At 37.6% G+C, this 25,014-nt stretch overlaps 1 protein-coding gene across 10 annotated transcripts in view; it reads left to right on the plus strand.

Moving 5' to 3' along the window:
* Window positions 1-25,014, plus strand: part of HECW1 (HECT, C2 and WW domain containing E3 ubiquitin protein ligase 1) — a 307,384-nt gene that overhangs the window by 128,902 nt on the left and 153,468 nt on the right. For 9 of the 10 annotated variants that reach the window (XM_087945048.1, XM_087945049.1, XM_087945044.1 and 6 more), the window contains one exon: window positions 20,884-20,978. The exons of the other annotated variant lie outside the window; for it this stretch is intronic. In XM_087945048.1, coding sequence (XP_087801174.1) covers window positions 20,884-20,978 — 95 coding nt within the window. The remainder of the gene's footprint in view (window positions 1-20,883; window positions 20,979-25,014) is intronic. 10 annotated transcript variants of the gene reach the window in all.

A 25,014-nucleotide genomic window follows, 5' to 3' on the forward strand; every position in this document is an offset into this window, starting at 1 on the left:
TCTTGATTTAATTTATAGGTTTTCTACATGAAACAATAAGTAAGCCAAAATACAGGAGATTTTCTTTCTTTGTTAATTCTGTATTTGTACATAAATGCAGATTGCTGCTTCCTGATGATTTACCTATCTTTATATGATTTATAGTATATTGTTTTCTTTCAAATATAAATGCATAATTTTTCTTCAAATTGGCAATTATGATTATTTTTTTGCTTGCCATAATTTATTTAAAAATACTTAGGTAGTTCCACCTGTACAGTCGTGAGATTCAGATAATTTAACAACCAGTTCTGACCAGCTGGGTAGGTGTGGCTGGGTGATCATGTGACTGCATGGGCATGGCCAACTCAACATCACTCACATCGAGGGGCACCTCACTTTGCCTGCTCTCTCCTCGCCCTGCCTGGCCATGCCTCACCCCTCCCCTCCCAACCGCTCCTTGTCACACCAGACCTCTCCTCTCCTCAACTTGCGACCACAATTGGGTCCATTTACCCCATTTCATGACTTTGCCAAATCTGTTAAGTGAATCACTGTAGTTGTTAAGTTATTAACATGTCTGTTAAATGAATCTAGCCTCCCCACTGAGTTTGCTTGACATAAGGTTGCAAAAGGGGATCACATGACACTGGGAGACTACAACCATAATAAATGTGAGACAGTTGTCAACCATCTGAATTTTGAACACATGACTGTGTGGATACTGCAGTGGTCATAAGTGTGAAAAATGGTCATGTCACTTTTTTCAGTGCCACTGTAACTTTGAACTGTTGGTTACTAAATGAACTGTTGTAAGTCAAGGAGTACTGTATAAAAATACAAAAAGTTTCTTTGCTTGCAAAAAGCTGACCTAAATACCAATCATTAGATTAGAAATGGGGGAATACACACTGAAGATCAATGACAGTCACAGCCTTTATGGAAACCTAAACCATTCTGTCCAAATACCTTCCTTTTCATCAGCAATACCTGCAACCCAGAGTTACAAATCAGGCAGGGTACCAGAACACCTTGAGGATTTAAAATAGTTAAAATGCAACAATATCTATCAGCAGCCAACTCTTTCTCATGACCTTCTCTTTAGCAGAGAGGTCATTTAAGCTCTCCAGAAAGTGGGTGGGCGCACTTGGGCTACAAAATGCCAACCGAGCTAAAGAGACAAATCAACAAAGTATATAGGAGACCCACCCAGGTTCAAGTCTCTGCCCTCCCAAGCTTGTCAGGATTATAATAAAATTAGTACATGCCACAGATATCTAAATTAACTTCAAGCCTGGTGCCATGTTACTAAGCCTTATTGGAAGAGTTGGAAGGGACCTTGTAGAGTTGGAAGGAACCTTGTAGGTCATGTAAGCAGACCGTACACCATTTTTGACAGATGGCAATCCAGTCTCTTCTTGAAAGCTTCCAGTGATGAAGCTCCCACAACTTCTGAAGGCAAGCCATTCCATTGATTGATCGTTCTCACTATCAGAAAAGTTATCCTCATTTTCAGGTTGAATCTCTCCTTGATCAGTTTCCATCCATTATTCTTTGCCTGTCGTTCAGTTGCTTTGGAAAATCGTTTGACTCCTCCTCTCTGTGGCAGCCTCTCAAATATTGGAACATTGCTATCTCCCATGGTTCTTCTCTTCACTAGACTAGCCATGCCCAGTTCTTGCAACCATTCATCATATGTTTTAGCCTCCAGTCCCCTAATCATCTTGGTTGTTCTTCTCTGCACGGTTTCTAGAGTCTCAACATCTTTTTTATACTGGATTTTTTTATACAGTATTTTTATACAGTATTTTAAACTGGATGCAGTATTCTAGGGATGGTCTTACTAAGGCTTTATAGAGTGGTATTAGTACCTCCCTTGATCTTGATTGTATTCCTCTGTTAATGCAATTTAGGATTGCATTGGCTTTTTTGGCTGCTGCCGCACACTGTTGGCTTATATGTAATTGGTTGTCCACTAAGACTCCAAGATCCCTCTCACAGATGCTGCTATTAAGCCTGGTTTCACCCAGTCTACATGTGTACTTTTGGTTTTTCTTCCCTAAGTATAAGATTTTACTTTTCTCTACATTGAATTTCATTTTATTAGATAGGGCCCAGTGTTTAAATCTGTCAAGATCCTTCTGGATCTTGAGCCTATCATCTACTGTAAGGCAGTGATCGCCAACCAGTGGGCTGGGGACCACTGGTGGTCCACGAGAAAATTTTGGTGGTCTGCAGAGAAATGTCACCCCGAAAGCACCCCCCAAAGCAATTAATGCAGGCTGCATGGGAACACAAGGCTGCGCTGCCCACATGGCCCATGGGAACACAAGTCTGGCATCCCTTGCATTGCAAAAAACATGAAGTAGTGAGGGGAGGGGGGAAAGGGCAGGAGGGGAACTTGCCCCACGCGCCTCACCTGGCCACCAGGCTGCTTCTTTCCACTTTCTTCTGCTTTTGGCTGCATGCAAGGAAAGCAGCAAAAATATTACTTTCTCTCCCCCAAACTCCGCCAGAAATGAGTCTTTCAGATCATGCAAGGCATCCTGCTCCAAGAGGCTGCGCCGGCACGACAAGTCTCACAAAGATTCATTTCTAGTGGAGTTTGGGGGAGAGAAAGAAAGACTTCTGGTGCTTCTGTTGCTTTCCTTGCATGAAGGCAAAGGTCTCCCCACCCCCCACCCCGGAGAATAGAGCTGGAGACGGTATCCAGTGATCCCAAATAAAGAATGATTGATTGGTAGGAAACAGGGTGGGGAATTTTCCTGCAAACTTTTTGGGGGATTTTCCCAGGGTCTCTGGTCCATGGGGTTTAAAATTATGAGTTTGTTGGTCCCTGAGGTCCAAAAGGTTGGCAACCCCTGATCTAAGGTGTTGGCTATTCCTGCCAGTTTAGTATCATCTGCAAATTTGGTAAGTTTACTTCTATTCCTTCAACTAAGTCTTTTATGAAGATACTGATAAAGATATTATCATGAAAGAAAACTAAAACAAATTGGAGAGAGGATCCAAACTCCTACCTACTATTTTTTTTCCTAATCTTACTATCAGGGAGCAATCATGTGCCTTGGCCACTCTGAAACAATGCAAGAAACTCCTGTCCAAAGGTGGTTTTTCAAGAGGCAACTGGACTTTCTGGAAACCAAGAAAGTCCAGTTGCCTCTTGGAAAAAAGCACCATTGGAACAACCATGACCTGGATGACTGAAGAATCCCCATAGACAAGAGACTCCTGTACTCAGTGAACTGACAAAGCACCCTTTCCCACCCAGGAGAAGCAATCCTTAGATCCATTTGTATCACTTAAAGATACCGGCTGGATTCACAAGATATCCTAAGGAAATCATCCAGATTAAGAAAAGATCATATGGCCCCAGAAAGGCTGTAAAAAAAAATCAGACAGAGTGCCAAGCTTGCATCCTGCCTCTCAGCAAAGGAAAAAAACTCCAGAACTGCTCAAGCTATAGAAAGTCTGGGTGTACTACCAAGAACCATTAATGGCTGTTACAATGTAACAAGGCTTAACCACAGAGGCAGTTTTGGAAAACTTAAGCAGAGCAATAAAGATAAGCTGGATAAGTCTAGAATCAACACACAGAGACACATCATAATGCCTTCTTCCTGCTTTCCTGACAGGATTAACCCAGTGAGGTGGGAAAAATAAAAGGCTGTAGGAAGGAGATTTTACAACAGGTAGTTCACCAAACTGTTCAGAAAGTTAGATACCAGTTCTTCTGAACCGGTGTGAACCAGCTGAATACCACCACTGCACCTATTTCTTTATTAAAAGAAACTATCATAAAATGGTAACTTATTTTAAAATCCATTTTCAATCATACCTTTCCTGATAAATAACAAATATGTAGGCATGCCCACAAATAGAATAGGTATCAGATGTATCATAACATTAGAGGAGTTTGGTAGTTCAGAAGGACAATATTTTTTTTGCATTTTTGCTTTTTTATATCCCAGGTGATAAATCTATCTTTCTACTGAAAGCAAATGCTAAATCAAAGCTGATTTTTAAGTAGAAGTAAAGCAGTGTAGTATGAAGAAAAAGAGAAATTCTGAGTGGGAAAAAAAAGATTACTTTTCATGAAGTGCTAAAAAGAATAATGAAAATGATAGGATAATTATAAAACATTAATATATTTAAATACAGGAAATTTTATCTTGAGTTATGATGAAGGTAAATTTGTTTATTTTATAAACCACTGAGAATTTTTTCAAATATTTTTTTTATTTTTCAATATAAACATACATATTTTGTGGGTATTGCATTGACAATTTTTTTTAAGCAGCAGTAACAATAATAGTACAAATAGGTATATGTAATTCTAATCTTCCAACTTCCACAACTTCAACAGATCTAATCTCTTTTCACAATCCATTTCTCATTTTCCCATTAATTCCTTTAAATATAAATAACATTTTTTGTGCCTTATATTTATAGTCCCTAAATACTACCGTGTTTCTCATATAATAAGGCCGGGTCTTTTTTTTTTTTTTTTTTTTTTTTGAGCCCTGAAAAAACAGCTAGGATGTCTTTTCGGGGGTGAATTAATTTCCTCCCCACACACTCTCGCCTAGAGCACCCCGTAGGCAGTCACGCCTTGCCACCAGCCATTCCTAATGGCCGATCATGGCGGAGCGCAGAGGGCTCCCTACCCCCGCCAAGTGCCTTTGCTGCAGACCCAGGTCAGCGGGTGGGCGGTGGCAGTGTGGATGTCCACCGGCAGTGTTTCAGTCGCTTCTCGGGCCTCCGTAGCTTCCATGGTTCCCGCCGGCCCAAGAAACGACTGAAACACTATGGTGGACATCCATGCTGCTGCCGCCCACCCACTGACCCGGCCTGCAACCAGCACCATACCCGGGTCTGTAGCAAAGGCGTTTGGTGGGGGTAGGGAGCCCTCCGCCATGATTGGCTGTTAGGAACAGCTGGTGGCGAGGTGTGGCTGCCCACGGGGTGCTCCTAATGGCAAGTTCCCCCTGTCCTCCCCCCCCAATTTCACATGTTTTAAAATAGGCCTAAATTTGGGGGGAGGGCCTAGAAAACATGTTGGGTCTTCCTATTGGGGGGGTGTATTGTTGGAGAAACACGGTATTATTTAATATTTTTTAAGAATTATTCATAGTTCCACCATAACTTCAATATTCCAATTGTGTAGGGTTAACAATAATGCTAAATATTAACACTATTTAATCAATCCCAGAAATGTATCTCAAAATCCCACACAATTTCTAATCCTTAATATTTTAAATTCATAATATACTTTAACACACTATTAATATTAATAATACAGTTTAATTACCTAATCCTAAATTCCCATCTACTGCCTTGACTTATTTGGATTATATTATTAAATTATATTTTCTATTAGTGTGTATACTACTATTTTCCCTGCATATATTTTCCCATTTTATTGAAATATTTTCTCATTATCCATCATCTTTTAACTTTTTTGAAATTGCATCATTTATTGATTTTTTTAAATCCATCTTTTATATCTCTCTCTTGGAATCTTGTATCTCCTTTTGTTTTTGTTTTTTACCTACTTTTCTCTTCTGACTACCCTTTGTCTCTTTCTTCTGTTGTATTTTAACTCCCATCAATAAAGCTTCGTTTTTATTTTTCTTAAGAAGGTTTTTTCCTTTTCTCTCTATTCTGTTATAAACTTTTAGGGGGTTATGTCTTCTACTTATTAATTCTTTCTCCTCTTTATTTTTAACTGTTTGGGTCTCATTTTGATTTTTCCCTTCCACTGCTTTTTCTAAGTTCTCACCTATTTCTTGAATATCATGTTCTTCCTTTTCCCCCAATTGTCGAGTAGCTTCTACATTCTTTTCTGTATCTTTAAGCAATTCCCTTGTCTTCTTATTACCTTTTAAAGATTCATGCATATCTTTTAACATTAACAATATTTCTCCATATAGCTCTATTGTCTCTTGTAGATTCATTTTGAAAAACCCCTTATTTTACAATTTACAATTTATATTTTCCCAATGATATATCTTCAAGTTTTACAAATCTGTCCAAATTTTAAAGTCTTATTTAGCTGTCCTTCTTTTCTTCTAGCATTTTCTTCTTTTGTCTCATAGAATGTTCTGTTAAATAACATTAAAAATCCAAGTCCAAGTCCAAATTAAATCCAATAGTCCAAGTCCAAATTAAACCACCAGATTCCTCCAATCTTTCAAATCCATAATCCAATAGCCAAATTTAGTTAAATTTAGTTATTTGCAGATTAATTCCTTTTTTATAAATCTTCCAAAGGGCAAAAAGAAAAAAAGGCTCAGCAAATGTTTTCAAATTATTCAAGTTGTCAACAATAGAGTCAAGGTCGGGCTGTCCTCCAGATGTTGTTGTTTCTATTCTGTGTATTAGGCTTTGTATGTATTGAAATAACTTTCTCTAGTATGCTGTGGCTATAGTGCTGTAGTACTTGTTTTCCTCCAGTAGATGGCTGTCTTAACCCAAATCCAACATTAAATAGTCTGTGAAAAACAGCTGATTTTCCGATCAGGGAGTTTAAAAATACAAATAAACCAGATAAATTATCTCGCAAATCACTTTTCAAATTATTTCAGCTTTTTCCAAGCTTTCTGTATTTTATTACCTTGTTTTAGGCTTCTTTCACCTCTTTGTTCTCAGTTTTTTTCTCTGTGTATCATTCTGCCGCTATCTTAAGCTTAGGAGTTATCTTTTAATATTCTTCTTGTTACTTCCAATCTTTAGAGTAAAAGTTGGTAATTGTCTCATCCAGTTTAAATACTCTGTCCATACACTGCTCCAGCACAAATCTTGTGGTTCCAGTTGTTCCACCTTCATGACAGCCAAAAAAATGTCAGTTGTCCTGCTGTCGTTCAGGGAGAGCTTGCTTCAGACCTAATAAGGAAATTGCTGTTTCCTAGTGGTCAGCAAAGCACCTCTCCTTCCTTCACCTCCCTCCATGGCAGCTATGACCTTGAAGGGTCTCTCGACCATAGTTACCAGCTGGATTTCTCAAGGCTCTACAGAATCCACTATTTTCCAGCCATTCACACTGCAACATCAACCAGAAATCCACCACTGAGAAATAATTTGTGCCTATAATAAGAGTATATGTTTTAAGTAGTCTTTAGCAGAAAAACAGGATAAAATATATTAAGTAAAATTTTCAAATAATTATGTGGCACAACAGTAGTTTGTTAGAACCAAATTAACATAATAATAGTATTTGGAGTTGTATATTATTGCTGATCATGAATATATGTTAAATGCATAATGTATGTAGTATGAATATAAACACCAAATTAAATTAGTAGTATTATGTACTGTGTGTGTTAAGATTATAATTTTCTTAAGTAAGAAAGATAAAAAGGAGCGTATAATTTAATTTTAGACTGGAAAGACAGCAACATTTTTAGACAAGGAGAAAAAAAGAATGCTTCTGAGAGTTGTATATCTTAGGTTTATGTACATCTTCTGTAGGTAGCATCTTAGGTTTGTTAACTCTATTCAACAGTATTAGCTTCTATAAAAAAGTTTAGATTTTATCAGTGATAGTTTTATCTGGTTAATATTCTATTATAATATTAAACTGAGCATTCAATAAACTCCTAGTATTATTTCTTGTTTCATATCCAGATTCAAATGCATAACTTTTTTTAATCAAACAAATCACAAGTAATTAAGTGCCTTAATGTGACTGCACTAATTTAGAGCTTGATATTTTATTTATTAGAACATGATATGTTAATCAATTTAGTAGCACTAATTAAAAAGAAACAATCACCTTATTACTTGACCTAATAAGTCTAATAAATATAATTGGGAAAACCTAATAAATGTAACCAGCAAAAGAAAAATACTGGAACCATATTTTGAAGTGCTAACATTTAAGATGTTGGCTAGGAATTAATTGGGTGAGCTGTGATAAATTACAGTTTGGAAGTGAAAAGAGCTGTTGAAACGTGGGCTAAAGCTTCCAGTTTAGACTTACAAAGTAAGCAATTAAGTTTCCATGCATTATCTTTCAAGGGCCCTGCCCAGCTGGAGTCTCAATGCTGAGTGAAGCCAAGTAGCTTTATCCAGAAGATGCTGTGAATATTTCTTCTAATAACTCTGTAAACATTCTCCTGGCTCCTGCTTACTTAGGATAAAACAGGTTGCGAGGCAGCTATCTATAGCTGCAATAGAAATAAGTGCACCTGGCTGCCCTTATTGCCTCAAGGTAAATCCCAATGAAGGCCCTTACCTGTGCTAGGTTGACATCACTCTTAGTCTCATTTCATTTTTAAATTAGTATTACTAAATTGGTTAACATATTATGTTACTTCATCTGTCAGAGCTGCTCAGTAAACCATGGTACACTATGATATCTGTGTACACAGAATCTGCACAGGCACAATCCAGTCCAGCAACCTCATTGTCTGCTCGTTCCAAACCACAACAAAGATATCAGTCAAATATGTACCAGAGTTTGAGAAAAGCTGTACAAGTGTTTCTGAATTACACAGTGTCCATCAGATACTTGGATCAGGCTGATTGAATAAGCCCCACCTCCTGGCAGAGAACTTCAGAGCCAAAAAAAAAGAGTGATCTGCCTTGTTGGGTTGCAGAACCAAACCAGATAGTTATAGAGGTGCAGATAATAATTCCTCTGTAGAACTGTATCAGCAGCTCCTTGGGCAGTTTGAGCTTTCTGAGTTGGCACAGAAAGAACATTCTTTGTTGTGCTTTTTTGATGACGTTTTTGATGTTAGGTGTCCATTTTAGGTCATGTGATATAGTAAATTGGTAATAAAAGAGTTCACTAGTAGCTGAGTTTTTGTTCTTGACTGAGCAGACACTTCTATCTTGAAATGATTTTGCAATTCCTCACAGTTAATGGAAGAAAACTTCACTGAACTTATTGCGGCTGATTTTTGAGTAGACATGTTTGATATTGTAAATGTAAACTATTTACAAGGAAATAAGCATTATTGAGCACAAAAGGAATTACTTCCTCTGTAGAGAATTGTACTGTAAAGTTGGTACTTGGGTAAAATAAGCTTTTTAAATAAAACTAGATAATTTGTGATTTGATGGGTTACCCTTTCAGAGTTAGTTCCTTGCCTGAACAGAGAAAGAAAATGAAATAAAAGCAGTAGCAATGGGAGCGATTTCTGGTTTCCTGCTGCTTTTCCCACTGACACTCCCAGAAGCTATTAAGAAGCATGAGAAATCTCTCCTCCCCTTCTCAACTGACCTTCAGATCTGTTATTTTGCTGAGAGGAGAGGGTATAAAGGGACCCATGGACAATTAGGAAAACTGCATCACTGGTCTCTATTCTTGTGTGTACCCAAGGGTGCTTTCCCCCCAGGCAAGAAGAGAGCTCACCTTTAACTGCTGGTGCCTCCCAGCCTGCCCTATCTCACATGCAGGCATCCAAGTCACTTTCCCATGCTTTCCTCTTTGTCCACTGCTGTAAGGGGATTTCAGACTGTATTTGAAAGTAGCCAATTCAACTGTATTCAACTGTCAGGCCTTTATGCCAATTGATTTGGTGCAGGGGTCAAAGGAAGGTAGGAAAGAGGACAAAGATTTGCCCTCCCCCATCTTATTTATTTATTTATTTATTTGATTTGTCAATCGCTTACAAGATAATAGGTATAAGTATAAACATAAGAATACGGGAAATAGGTATGAATAAATGGGGACAATAGGACAGGGATAGTAGGCACAATGGTGTACTTATGCACGCCCTTGGTAGACCTCTTAGGAATGGGGTGAGGTCAATAGTGGATAGTATGAAGTTAAAGGAGGTTTGAGGATGTGACAACAGAGTCAGGTAATGCATTCCAGGCATTGACCACTCTGTTGCTGAAGTCATACTTTCTGCAATCGAATTTGAAGCAGTTTACATTGGGTTTGTATCTGTTGTGTGCTCTTGTATTGTAAATTCAACGGCATCTCCTAAATTCAGCTACCTGCTTGCAATGCACTCCAGTGGTCAAGTAGTGAATTTCAACAGCATCTCCTAAATTCAGCTACCTGCTTGCAGTGCATCCTAGTGGAAAAAGGGGGAATTGCATGGAAAACTGCTAAATTTTCCAAAATTCACCTTTTGCCAATTTAAAGCATGGCAGCTTCTTCAGCCATGAGAGATGTCTCTGATGTGCAAGCAGACTCGAACCCTTCACTCAACCTTGACACAAATGTGGAGCTTGGTGCCCAAAGCCCAGAATCGGATGTCCAAAAGAGCAGAAGAGGCAAGGGTACCTCAGAAAGCCTACGACTTAAGACAGCAAAGAAAGCCTACCGAGGCCATACCCTTATACCATGTAATCAATTAATTTTTGGGAAGTTAAGTCAAAAGGCATGATGGCATTGAAGCAGCCACAAATTTCACAAATTTATTCCCAGAGGAGTCATGGCTTCCAATATTCTGCAAAATTAGTCCATTTGAGTTATTTTTATTCAATATTGTTGTCCAATTTTGCCCTATTGAAGGTTATAAACAAACAGACACGAGTTTTAGTAGTACATATATAAAACAATGGGTACAAAATGAAGCAAAGTGTTCATTTCTTATTAATTATTATTGCTAGATTGTAGATTAAGATCATGCCAAGATTGCACAATCCTTTACAAAGAAATAAATCAGGGTTCTACAAATAATTTTGAATCACTCCAGGAGCTGTATAATCTGATACAATTCCTGCATCTGCCATATGGTTTGGGAAAAAATGCAGCTATTATCTCAGAAAAGATTCTTCTAATATAAAACAATTCAGTTCCTCCCTCTTTCATGAGCATGTGCTTCTGCTATTCTTTAGCTGAGAAATTTATCAGTTAGTACCCTGCTGTTGTTACAATTATTTCCTTTTATGCTTAATGGAAAGTATTGTAATGCTGCCAGCAGAGATTTTTTAAAGCCCTTCTGCCCTAGGCAGAAGGTATCCAATAGAAGATCCAAAGAGGCTCCTTGTCCAAACATTTTCACTATCTCCACTCTAGAGGAAATTAACCTTGGGTGGCCATTAAGAATGGGAGAGAGAGGGAGCCTCCTCGCTGACGGACCGTAGATCGCGACTCTCTGTGGCTATGGTCCATGCTCTTTCGTTAGAGAGCCCCGATTATTACAATTAGGGGCTGAAGCTGCCTTGGAGGGGCGGCGGAGTAAGGGGAAGCCGCAAGCCAGGTTGAGGGGAGCCGCATCTCCCCCCCCCAGGCTTGGTCTTTTTCCCCCCGAAGACGACTGCAGTGGTGGTTTAAAATGGCCACCCCGAACAGGAGGATTCCGCTGGATTAAGATTTGTGCAGGAGGGAAGAAAGAGGTGGATAACATCTGAACCGGTTCAACTGGGCAATAAAACTAAACAAAAGTACCCCGGGATTAAGGTAACATGGAATTTTTAAGAAAAGAAAAGTGAGTGGCGAAATTACAAAGGGACAGGGGGAAAAAAAGAAAATATTTTTGACAGCTAAGCGGGGCTTCAAACCAGGAAAGGAAGAAGCTGGAACTAAAGATTTAACTAAATTGGACTAAAATGTTTTGGGAATAAACAGGCATAAAATAAAGCTGGACTTAAGATTGTCAAAAATAATAATAATAAAGTTGACAAATTGGAGACTGAACTGTGCTGGAATATTGAGGTTTGAAAAACCTTAAATAAAAAAATAGGGGGAAAAGGTGAAGACATTGTATAATGGGGAGTGCCACCTTTTGACAAAAACTTGAGCTCAAACAAAAAGGAAAGCATCCTGTTTCTGAATGAACTTGTGTGGATATAACATTAAAGAAATATTGAAAGTAAGAATCTTAGAAAGTGAAAGCAGAACCAGAATAAAGAAAAAGGCAAGGAAAGACTGACTGTGGGATTGATTGATGTTTTTGGTATAGACCCTGGGCTGGAATAACTGAGACCTTTAGAAAATTGAAAGAAGAAAGAAGGAAAGTAAAAGTGTTTTTTTTGTGTGTGTGTGGACTTTAACAATCATAAAATATAAGAGTGTGTAATGATGATATCTCTTCGGGAATTAAAAATGGAACTTAAAAATATGAGAGAATTACACAGGAAAGAGGCAAATCACTTTGCTCTGTGTTAAAAAAAATGGAAATGGCGATTGAAGAAGAAGAAGAAAGAGCTTCAGAGGAGGAGGAGTCGATTCAAGGAGAAGACATTTTAAATAGACAATTAACACAAAGAACACTACAAAGAAGTGGGGAAAGAAGGAAGGTTAAAAAGTTGAAATTTAAGAAGGCAATCAAAAGGGGGAATACCTGTGAAGTCAGGAAAGGCAGAAAGACCCAGCAGAAAAGGGGAAAGGAAGATATTAAGAAAGAGAGGGATATAAATTGGAATGAGAAAAGATATGGGGAAAAGAGGGAGAGGAGAAGCAGTAAAAAACAGGTGCATGAAATAAAGAAATACGGAAATAGTAAAATGTTGAAAAATTGTTTTTTCAGAGATAATGGTTGATGAATTAAAAAGGGGATTCTGCAGGGTGACAAGGGGTAATAAGAATATTTCTGCAATTAAAAATATTTAGAAAATAGGGTAATATAGATACTGATAACTCTTATTAAAAATCAAGGGGGGAAAATATGCTGCAGAATCCAAATGAAAAGATGGAATGATTATTATTGTAACTTCTTAAAAATAATGATTTATTGGGAATCAATATGAGGGAATAAAGGTATATTTTAATCATTGAGGTGTCACACTCAAAACAGTAAAAGGGGGGAAACCTATACTTGTTTTTTTTTAGTGTTAAAATTTGTATTAATCTAGAATTTATAAAAAGAATTTGTAATGGAAAGGGAATATGACAGACTAAAGAACCAACTAAATTAATAAGTTAATATAGACTATTAAAAGCAAGGAGAGACGTTGGTAACTTTTTTATTATTATCATTATTATTATTATTATTAGGCAAACACATATTGTTTATCTTTATTTTTAAAATAAATATTAAAGGATTATATTTGAAATAATTGAAATGAAACAAAAAGATGTTTCGATTGAGATTAATGAAAGAGGCTAGAATTAATGTGTTTGTTTCTCTCCTTACTGAAAATTTGGAATGGAAAAGGTAATAATAGAATTAAGTATGCATATATGAATGTATAATTGCTGTCATATTTGTATGTAAAGGTGATGACCCGGAAATATGTTGTCCACTAAAAAGAGATTTTTGTTTTTAAAGTGAAAAACTGAATAAAATTTGTTAAAAAAAAAAAGAATGGGAGAAAGAGATTAACCTTTTTCTCACCAAGGATCATCCTGAATCCGCCCCCCTTTATATTTGCAATTCTTTTTTCCAATCTTTCTATAATCCTTAGTCTTAACACTACCGATTTTTTGTTGTTGGTTTCTTTTCTGAATCTTAGAAAGTGTTTGATCAGAACATTTCCACCATATTCAAATTTGCATTCACAATTAGATTGAAAACTGGCCCTCCTCTGCTCTCCTTTTGTTTCTTTGCCTGGCTCTTCTCTATCTTGCCTGTATGTTTTCCCCTATTGTTGGGAATAACACATAATAGTGTAGTCTGAACAATTTTGTTGGTTTTTTAAAAATCGAATTTTCTTCCTGTCAGCTCTCTCCATCATGACATTTTATATATTTTTCTTGCTCTTTTCAATATAGCTGCCAGGCTGCACTAATCATCATACGCCAAACTTTGGAACAATATAATTAGTGGAGAAGTTGAATTCCCCATCTCCAGTAAATAGCCATTTATTTATGATGGATGGATGGATGGATGGATAGATGAGAGAGAGAGAGAATTTGGACAACATCTAGATTTAAAGCACAGTCTCTGGTTGCAGAAAAAAAATCTTTGTGGGACCATTTGAAATATACGACAAAGTATTTATTTTTGATATCCTAGGGGATAAGGGAGGGACTTCTATTGTCCATTTCAAATCTTATTTTGTTTGTCCTTGAAAATCTAATAGTATCAAAGGATCTCTTTTTTTATATAAATTTTTTATTAATTTTCAATAAACAAACATAGACAAACAAAACACAAAACATAGAAACATAAAAACTTCTTTCTGGAAAGCGGCTTAATCCCGGGTTACATCTTTTTGTACAGACATAAATCAAATTCATGCTCACCTTATATACCATTTCATATCTTATTTACCATTCTATATTTTCTATATGGCTTCTCCCCTCTTTTCACTCTCTTAATTCTATTTTATTTATTTCATCTCAATTTAAATCATTATATTTGTATCTTTTGTCCGTTCTTTTTCAATTATCTATTTATGTTTTCTCTTTAACACAAAATTTCTCCTGTAATCACTGATTGAAGTGTGACGCCTTTCTATCTTTCCCCTAAATTTAACACTTAAAATAATATATAATTTCCATTCTGATTCTGCTTAGTACATTCTACGTACTAGATTTTAAAATAAGAAAATAAGTTTATAATATAGTTAAAACAATGATCCATAGCAAATTAAACTCTATCATTAAATCTTAAACATTTTACACATTCCTTTAATATTTTATTAAATCATATAATATTCCAATTTTCTAACTCTATTTCAAATACAAATACTACAATACAGTCTTATGTACTTTTGCAGAATCTCTTTTTAAATTGTATTTTACCCTTTGTCTCTGAAAAAAATTGTTTTTCTACATCTTGTTTCAAGCCTTTATAACTTCTCTTCCCTTTTTCCCTTCCTTTCTTGTCGAATCTAGCCTTTTTACCCCTCCATCTCTTAATCTCCGCCCTCTTAGTCTCCCCTCTCTGTTGTATTCCTCTTTTCTGTTGCTTTCTGACATTGTATCAATTTTTCACCTTATTTTTCCCTTTTTTGGTTGTTTTTTTAAATCTTAAATTCTCCATTCTCTTTCCCCTCTTTCCCTTTTCTTCCTCAGCTAAAACTGTTTGTTCATTAAAGATGGCTTCTTCTTCTTCATCCCAGCCTTCTTGTTGTTGTAATTCCTGGTAGGTAGAAATCGCCATTTCTAAAAAGTGAAAAACAGATCCAGAAGAGCCCTTCCCTTCTTGTTCCTCTTCTTTTAACTTTTTGAATTCCATTTTCAATTCTTCAACAGATAATGCCATTGTGAGATTTTTTTTAAACAACCCAAATGTTTTTAGTCTTTCAAAAAATAGTTTCCAAAAGTCCCAAAGTCACCAAGCAATCCAAATCAACACAAGCTGTTCCATTTAGCACTTTTTTCTTTTTATACTTTCTCTTCCTGGGGTAGAATTCAATTGCAAAGTTCCAAAATGTATTTTTTAGAAGTCTTATTACCATTTATCTCTGATCTTATAAGCTCCAAGCAGTCTCCTCCAGCAAAGTCTTAATATAAATTCTTTACCTCTCCCTTCCCACTTGTAGCAAAAAAAGAATTTTTTAATTCCAATATTCAGAAATCTTTAATGTCCCCTTGGCTTTAATTTTCAAATTTGATTACCTTCTGTTGCCAAAACGGGTTCTTCCGATTTCCATCTGCTATCTCCGTAGGGAAGGAGAGTGAGAAAAAACAAACTTTCCCTTTTCACTTGCATCCGCCTCTTTTTACGAACTTCTTAGGGAACAATGTATCTTTAAGAAAGTTGAATTTCCAGGGTATTTAGATGTTACTTGTTGTCCTGGTTCAGCCAAAAACTTTCACTTTCTCAGCTTCCTCCTGCACATTCTTGTCCGGCTGAAAGCTTCTTTGTGGCGGCCATTGCTGACCGCTGCTCCACCGCCTTTGGAAAAGGGAGTTAAGCCGGCTGAGGAGGGGTTGCGATTCCCCGGACCCCTGCCGGATCTCCCTGTCTTCAGTTATCTCTACGGGATAACTATAGCCTCCAAATCCAACTAGATCGGGGGCACTCCAGCAGCGAGCGCAGCAGGAACCGCGCACGATCGCGGATTCCTGCCGCCGCCGAAGCCTTGCAAACCGGAAGTCTCCAGTATCAAAGGATCTCTTTAGCACTCTTTAGCACTGAAATCAGGATGGAATAGATGGAAGGATTATGTTCATAATTCTCATTTAGAACATTCAAAATCATCCTCATTTAGAACATTCTATTTCTGTCACACTCTTTTAGAAATTACAGTGATATATAAGCAGTTCTTGAGTTTTCACTCCTTATTCAGTGACCATCCACAATTAAAATGATATTGAACAAGGGGGAACTTCTTCATGACTGATCTGTGAAGTTGAGGCTGATCATGATTTATAGTACCCCTCTGCATCTTGCAGCCTCTATGGCCTACCCACATTCCTAACACCTATCTGTATTTCCTAGCACCTGCCCACAGCCTTAATTGGCCCATCTACACTATCTAGTGCAGGGGTGTCAAATTCACATTGTCACATGACGAATTGGGACTTTTCCCCCTACGCTAAACTAGGTGTAGGCATGGCCAGTGCATGAAGCATCCACCCCATGGGTGTTTGACAGCCCTGATCTAGCAGCTCTGTCTGAATGGCCATTGTAACCCAAGGACTAGTTTACTTTACTTTATTGTCATTGCACCTCATACAACAAAATCAAACACCATCTTCAATGCACATCATGACCGTGACCATGAAAATAAACACAAACCCACATCCTTCACACATTGAACTGGAAACCCCTGATACCACATCAACACTGCACTCTACAGCAGAATTCAAAAGAGCTACTGCCCTGGGATAGAAGCTGTTTTTCAGCCTATTTATTTAGTCCTATTTACAGGACTACCTGTATTTAATAGTTTCTCATTATTTTACAGTAAAAATTATAATTCCAAACATCTTTAATACTATTGTCAAAGCATCATCCCAGCCTGTTAGAAGACATGTATACCCAAACTACAGTAGTTTGTTGTTGTTTTGTAAAAGAGAAAAGAAACTGAATCTCACTAATTTTAACTTGCCTATTTGTAGATAAACTTTGTTTCTATTACAGTTTTGCTAACCTAAACTCTGTAGTTTCTCCCATTGTGAAAGGTTACCTATTATTTATATTTGAAATTAGTAAAATTACTCTTGGCTAAAGTTTGCATTTTCTTTTCAATTTTTTAATATTTCTCAATTAACAATTTAAAGTTCCAATTATAATTGCAGAAATGTATCATATAGAATGCACATTCCCTCTCTATCCATTGTATCTCCTCATCTTAGTTACATTTTCTACCTCACTTCAAAATTTGCATAACTTGCATATAGATAATATTTAGGACATATTTTATTCATATTGGGTATATTTTCCTGTGGCTGAAAATTGCAGTACAAGATCAAAACACATTGCCTTTCAGAGGAACTTATTCACCATTCCTGATTTTTTAATGAAGAATTATATACTTCACATACTATTTTTCCTTAGAATACAAACTGCTGTTACTAAGATGCTATTAAGCTTTAAGTATTTAGTAAGCCCATCAGTTTATAGCTGTATATTACTACTGTAGTTTCAGAAAATTTAATAGATTACATTTTTTTTTTTATACAGAATATTTACATACTAAGTAACAAGCTACTGTACTGAATTGTCATTCCAATTCTAAATAGAGCTGTATAAGCTATTTTGATATTACCAGCTTTTTATTATGGTTTATAAGTCAGTAAAGCTGTGGCAACTAAGCTGTTAAAATTGCTATGAAGAAAACAAATTCTTTCAAATCAGATCTGGCCCCTAGCAACTATATGAAGAAATCCACATAGTTATCTAGATCAGTGGTCGCCAACCAGTGGGTCATGAGAAATTTTGGTGGGCCGCAGGGGTGATACTGGCAGTGGATGGAGTGATGCGTACAGGGAGAGAGGGTAACGCGTGGGAGATCACGGCATCGGAGCCCTTCCTGGGTGTTCCCTGGCCTGCGAGGGGGTAGGGGATGGGGAGAAAGAAATGGTGAACTGGTGCTGGGTGATGGGAATCTGATGTCCAGAGACCAATGAGCCATGTGCTGAAGACCAGATGGCTGGCGGGGAGGTGGAGCAATCCTACAGTCTCCCTAGCCAGGGGTGGCCAACCTTTTGGACCTCAGGCACCACCAAACTCATAATTTTAAATCCCGCAGACCACTAATATGAATCCAGCATGCTGCTCGCTGAAGCACCTGGACTCCGACTGACAGGATGGAGGTCCTTCAGGCACTTAGCTTGGCTGCTTGTTTCTGCAACCTTAAATACTCAAAGAGTCATTTGGACCCATTTCCCACAGAAAACAAAACACTGGGATCCCTCATCTCTCTCTCTCTCTCCCTCCCTCCCTCCCCCTTCCCACTGCGCATGTGAGTGCTTCTGGTGAAGGAGAAGAGAAGCTCCTGTGGGGAGGGGAATCAATCCTCCCTCTCGCAACATCTTCAACTGAGGGCATCGCTGGCAGCTGCTTCCTGCAGCTCAGGAGGTCTACGGTCTTCCCGCTGCTGCTCATCCTCCTTGATGCGCTGAGGCAGGAGGCAGCAGCCACGACACAGGTTTGCTAGGGAGACTGCAGGATTGCCCCACCTCCCCGCCAGCCATCTGGTCTTCAGCACACTAGCTCAATATCCGTGCTTTGCTACGAAACTATGTGCTCAGGTTTAGTTTTGGGGGAGGAAAATAAAGGGGAAAAAATTCTGCCTCTGCCTACCAGCATCCATCAGTAATCAATTGGCTAGTGCCCTGTCAATGTGGAGAGATTTGAATGCTGTTTGCTGTGTGAACAAGAAGGAGACAGCAAGGAGTCTGGGCGTTACTTATCTCAACTGTTCTGCACTAAAGCTGCTTGGTGTGGTGAAACTGAATCTGAAACTCCTCTCCTCTGCTTGTGTTTTGCATTTGGAACAGATTTCTTTTCAGGTGGGGAGGGGGAGTAGAACTCCTTAGCATCAGAGTGTGTTAATAATAATATACGAAATAGTAATGCTTTGATTGTCATTTCGAAAAATCCTTTCTCAGTGAGCACCTAGAAGCCAAGAGGAACATACGTGCTAAATTTCAAGTTTGTAGGCTTTACAATTCTAGAGATTTTATGATGATGCTTGAGTGGTATTTTGCTTTTATATATATAGATTATTACTATAAGCATCATAATACAAGTACAAGTAATCCCTGACTTACAACTTAGTGACCATTCAAATTTACAAACACACTAAAAATAGTGAAATGACCATTTTTCACACTTACGATTGTTACAGCATCTCCATAGTCAGGTGATCGAAATTCAGACCCTTGGCAACTGACTCTATTTTTTTATTTATTTGGAAAAGTTATATTGCTTCCTGCTCATCCAAGGTGGCCTACAAGAAATTTATGATGGTTGCAATATCTTGGAATCATATTATTACCTTTGGTTACTAACTGCCATGATTCGTTTAACAACTGTGGCAAGAAAAGCAGGGCAAAATTCATTTAACAAATGTCTCACTTAGCAACAGAAAGTATAATCATATTAAATTGCTTTGTAAACAAGTTAATGTGGATTTTTTTAGAAAAAAGGTAAGGGAAATGATGCTGAAAAACAAGACCTGCTGTTATAAAACACAATTGAACTTAATGCAGAAGTCTGAACAATTTTCTGTTAGTTAGTATGAATCACATGTGCCTTTTTCAAAAGCCATCCATCATAAATGTGAGTCAGTTGCCATGTGTCTGAACTTTGATTACATGACTATGGAAATGCTGCAATGATCATAAATATAAAATTACACAATAAGCAGAACAGTGATGGGATTCAAAAAATTTTACTACCAGTTCTGTGGGCGTGGCTTGGTGGGCATGGCAGGGGAAGGATACTGTAAAATCTCCAGTCAGAGGTGGTATTTTCCGATTCTCCGTACTACTCAAAATTTCTGCTACCGGTTCTCTAGAACTGGTCAGAACCTGCTCTGAAACAAAACTTATTTTGTGCTGAGCAAGAGTAAGAAATATGAAGTCAGGTCTACTTTTTTCGGAAAGTGTTTCCTAACTTTGAATATTTACTATATTTTTATCTAATTATCTCTAACTCCCTAACCCCATTTATATACCTTCTCAAATTAGCTTGAGTATCAAAAGACAAAAGTCTTCGACTTACAACAGTTCATTTAGTGACCATTCAAAGTTACAATAACACTGAAAAAATAACTTATGATTGTTTTTCATACTTACGATCATTGCAGCATTTCCATTGTCACATGATCAAAATTTGGATGCTGAGCAACTGGTTCATATTTATGATTGCAGTATCCTGGGGTAATGTGATCATCTTTTGCAACCTTCTGACAAGCAAAGTCAATGGAGTAGCCAGATTCACTTAACAACCCTGTTACTAAATTTATAATTGCAGTGATTCTCTTAAAAACTGTGGCAAGAAATGTAATAAAATGGGGCAAAATCCACTTAACAATTGACTCTTAGCAACAAATTTTGAGCTTAATTGTGGTCATAAGTCAAGGATTATGTCAAGTCATAAAATATTTCTATGGTCGTTTTAGAGTTGCGAGCAGAAAGGAAGGGGGGAAAGGGGTTTGAAAGAGCAGTGCGGCAGCTTGAAAATCGAAAGTGCATTCCATACATAGTTTTTCAGAGATAGTAACTAGGTGACTGAAGTTTCTACCGCGCAAAAATCTAACTGGAGAACATGATTGATGACTCTTGGTTATGGATGTGTCTCATTGGAGAAGATGAATTATGATACACCAGGGGTGGGGGAAAACCAGGGTCAAGGATGATAATGAATTATGTGTCTCAGAATCAGCTACACTATATTAACTCCCAATAAATCCTTTGAAGTTTTGGAAGTTTGGCTCGAGACTCATGATTGAATTGGGGTAACTGCCGGAATCCTGACAGACTATCTGTAATTGGATTGTTTTTAAAAATAACTTTTTAATTAGATTCATTACATTTTATTTAATTTGAAGAATTATTTGAGTGCATGAATTATGTACTCAAAATAAATTTTCTTGTACTATGACTGAGTCTGCTCAATGGATATAATTAAAAGTTATTACTTTTTATTTCAGCTGAAACAAAGATCTGCTTCAAATATTACCATGGAGTGAGTGGGGCACTGCGTGCAACAACTCCCAGTGTAACAGTGAAGAATAATACAATTCCTGTAAGTTTTATGCTGGCTTTTTGCTTATGACTATGATTCAGTGGTATCAGTAGTTTTCATCTTTAAATCTGGGCTTGCTGAATTGTTGTGTTCTGTAATTCATTTCCAGTTTTTCTTCTCTTTGTGTATTTTTGCAATTTAATACAACTGTGAAAAAAATTCCAAGAATTTTTGTGAAGGTTGTAGAAACTGATTTGTAACTAAAAAATGAAAGTTTTCCTATTCTACAGTTATAAAGTTAGGCTTGAAAATGTATACCAAGTACTGGTCAAACTGAAAGTCAAGGGTAATTGCATTTCTTTTTTTCAAAGTTGGAGGGGACCTTGGAGGTTTTCTAGTCCAACCTCCTGCTCAAGCAGGAGACCTTAGACCAGCGGTCGCAAACCTTTGGCACACATGCTACAGGTGGCATGCAGAGCCCTCTCTGTGGGCATGCACAACATCACCCCAGGTCAGCTCTGCCATGCAGGCACGCATGCCTCCTTTCAAATCTTAAACTTTTCATTCTCTTTCCCCCCCTTTCCTTTTTTCCCTCCACATAAAATTACTTGTTCATTAAAGATGGCTTCCTCTTTGTCCCAGTCTTCTTGTTCTGCAGGCATTTCTTGTTGTTTCTCATAGTTTGAAATCTCCATTTCTAAGAATTGAAACACAAAGCCAAAAGAACCTCTCCCTTCTTGTGCATCTTCTTTGTACTTTTTAAGTTCCATTTTAAGTTCATCTAAAAGTAGTGCCATTTTAAACACCCTTAAACAACCACCCGATTGATTTTATTCATTCAATTGCAATAACCAAAAATCCAGAGATCACCAAATAATCCAAGTACTCCCAAGCTGTTTCTTCATGCTTCTTTTTTCCACTTTCTCTTCCTGGGGTTCTCCTATTTTGTTGCCAACTTTCAGTTAAAATGTATCTTTTAGAAGTCTTGTTGAAGTTTTACTGTAAATTCCTTTTAATTCCAGGCAGTCTCCTCCCTTTTTTCCAGATCCTGCCCTTTTATTCTTTTTCTCTCCTTTCCTGCTTTTAAAAGGTTTTAAGTATCCAGAAATCTTTATTATCCCTTTGACATTTTATTTTCAGCTTAAATGCCTATTGATGTCAAAGTGGATTTTTTCCCCAATTTCTTATTTAGATCTCTTAGCTGTCAGTATAGGGAAAAGGAGAGAAGAAAAAAACCCAAATCCTTTCCCTTTTCTCTTTCCTTCGCTGCTTCAAAATCTTCTTTGGGAACAGTGTTACTTTTTTTTTAGTTTAAATTCCAGGGTACCTTAGTTGTTGCTTTTGCAGTTTAACCTGGTCAACTAAAACTTTCTCATCTTATCTTCCTCCTGCACATTCTTTTCCGGTCGAGTTCTTCTTTGAGGTAACCATTTCTGACCACTGCTGCAACCGCCTTCAGGAAAGGGAGTAATGGCCAGCTGAGGAGGAGAGATGTGGCTCTCCTCAACCCTGCTGGCAGTCTCCCCACTCTTCACCACCTCTACGGGGTGGCTTAGCCCCGAAACCAGCCGGCTCGGGGCGCTCCAGTGGCGAGCACAGATTGAAACCGTGCAGAGACGCTGTTTCAGTCTGTCGCCGAAGAAGCTCAAACCGGAGTCCCAACTCAGCTCAATTTTCTTTTTGATAATTTACATAGCATCTAATGTATTGTTCAATCATGGCATTAGCCCTCTCTGTTGCTCCATTACAAGCAGAATGGAAAGCTGAGGATAACCCTTGAGAGGAACCAATGGATTTCAGAAATTCCCTCCAAAATTTTGTGGTAAATTGTACCCCTCTGTCTGATATTATTCTGGAGGTACTCCATGTAGTCTATAGGTATGTTTCACGAACAGGTTTGCAAGTTTTTTCGCAGATGGAAGTCCTTTGCAGGCTATAAAATGGGCCTGTTTAGAGAATAAGTCAATTATAGTCCAAATGATCGTATTCCCTTCACTCTTAGATAATTCAACAATAAAGTCCATTGCGATCTCTTCCCAAGGTTGGGCTGGTTCAGCAACATGTTGCAGGAGGCCAGGGGTTTTTCCAGTTCTGTGTTTCATTGTGGCACAAATTGAGCAACTTTTTACATAGTCCTCGACATCAGGTTTCATTTTTGGCCATCAGAACTGTCTTCTCAGTAAATGTAGGGTTTTTAAGAACCCGAAGTGGCCTCCTAGCTGTGAGTCATGGCTATGATTTAGTACCAGTAGTCTTAGGATTTTGGGTACATAAAGTTTAGTCCCTTTCCAAGCTAGTCCATCATTCATTGTCAATTCGGTTTGATGGTCCAGGAACCAAGGGTCGGTCAATAGGGCCATTTTCAATTCTGTAGTCAGCTTATCTTCCAGGTGTTTGAGGTTGTGGTTGGCTTGGGCTCGAGTGGTCCCTTGGCCTGCTGATTGAGCTTCTGAAATTAAGGCTTGTACTATTTCCTCTCGGTGGCTGTCAAACTGAGGTTTTCTGGACAGAGCGTCTGCCAGTACACTTTTCCCTCCGGGGATATATTTAATGTTAAAGTTGAATCACTTGAAATATTGGGCCCAGCGGACTTGTTTGGGTGATAATCTCCTAGGGAACGAGGTAATTCTCCGTTAGGAGAATGAGCGCATACAGGGAGACGTAGTGAGAGTAATGTTGAATAATACACACACAGCACACTGATACACTGTACAGTAAATGTAGTTTTTTACTTCCAATAAACGTTTAAGCAAAGTTCAAACACAGTCCAAGATAAGCAGTTCAAGTCACTCATGATTAACTCAGTCAGTTTTCAGTCCAGGGATAGTCCAAACATCAAAGTCCAGTATCAAAAACAGTTCAGTAACAGACTTACATCAAATCCAAGAATAACAGTCAATTAGGAGGAACGGCAATACTCTCCAACAGAAGAAACAGAGACTAACTGTGTCTCTCTTCTGAGACAAAACAACCCAGGTTTCTGGCTCCATTTTATGGCCATTTGAGAAACCACACCCAATTACAGTTTCAGGATTCTCTTAAAGATACAGTATTAAAATGTCTATCCTAGTTTATATATTTCCAACCCAAATAACTGTTAGGTGACTTAGATTCCTAACATTCTCCCCTTTTGGTAGGACAATATATACAACCTTACATTCTAAGTCCATAATCTTCACAGCATGCCTTATGCTTTATAGAGCCTTAGGCCTTTGTAAAATGATCTGCTATATTGTTTTCTGACATACAGTATTCTAGCTTAATCATCTTACTTTGCACACATTGTCTCACATTTAAATATCTTAGATCTGTGTGTTTTGTTCTTGTTTTAACAGCAATATTTGAAGCCATCTTCAAATATTGTATTGCTATATTGCTGATTGGTTGTCTTCATAAATAACAATAGAATCTGTTACATCAATTCCCATGTCAATTAGTAGTTGCTTATACAAAACTAAATCTGTACATAATAAAAACAAACATGAGAATTCAGCCTCCATTGTTGACAAACTTAGATGTTTCTGTCTAATAGATCTACATCCAATCAATGCTTTCCCCAATAATACAGCAGTACCCGTTGTAGATTTTCATGTATTTATGTCTGTAGCAAAACTTGCATCAGCATATGCAGTTAAATTCAGTTCATTTTTAGGCTCCAAATACAATGCATAATGCATTGTTTGTTTCAGATATCTTAACACATGTTTAGCAGCTTGCCAGTGCCTTTTGATCGGCTCAGCATTAAATCTCGCTAATTGATTAACACTGTATGCTATACCTGGCCTTGACCAATTACTGAGATAACATAAACTACCAATCAAGGACTGATAAATGTTCTTATCAAAAATAGGACTTTGAACATCACTATGGCTAAACTCCTGGCTCATTGGTGTTTTAGCCGGCTTACAAAGTTCCATTTTAAAACTTTTTAGTAATTGGTTAATTTTATCTGCCTGTGAGATTTTGTATCCTCCCCTAGTTGTATCTATCTTTAAACCAAGATATTGTTTGATTTCTCCTGTTTTATCTTAAATTTCTTCTCTAACAGTGATATTATTTTAGTAGCTTCTTGTTCAGTTTTGGTGATTAATGCTAT

This window comes from Notechis scutatus, chromosome Z (assembly GCF_049901735.1).
Source record: "Notechis scutatus isolate UNSWTSFEM ecotype Mainland chromosome Z, rNotScu1.2, whole genome shotgun sequence".
Classification (NCBI taxonomy): Eukaryota; Metazoa; Chordata; class Lepidosauria; order Squamata; family Elapidae; genus Notechis; species Notechis scutatus.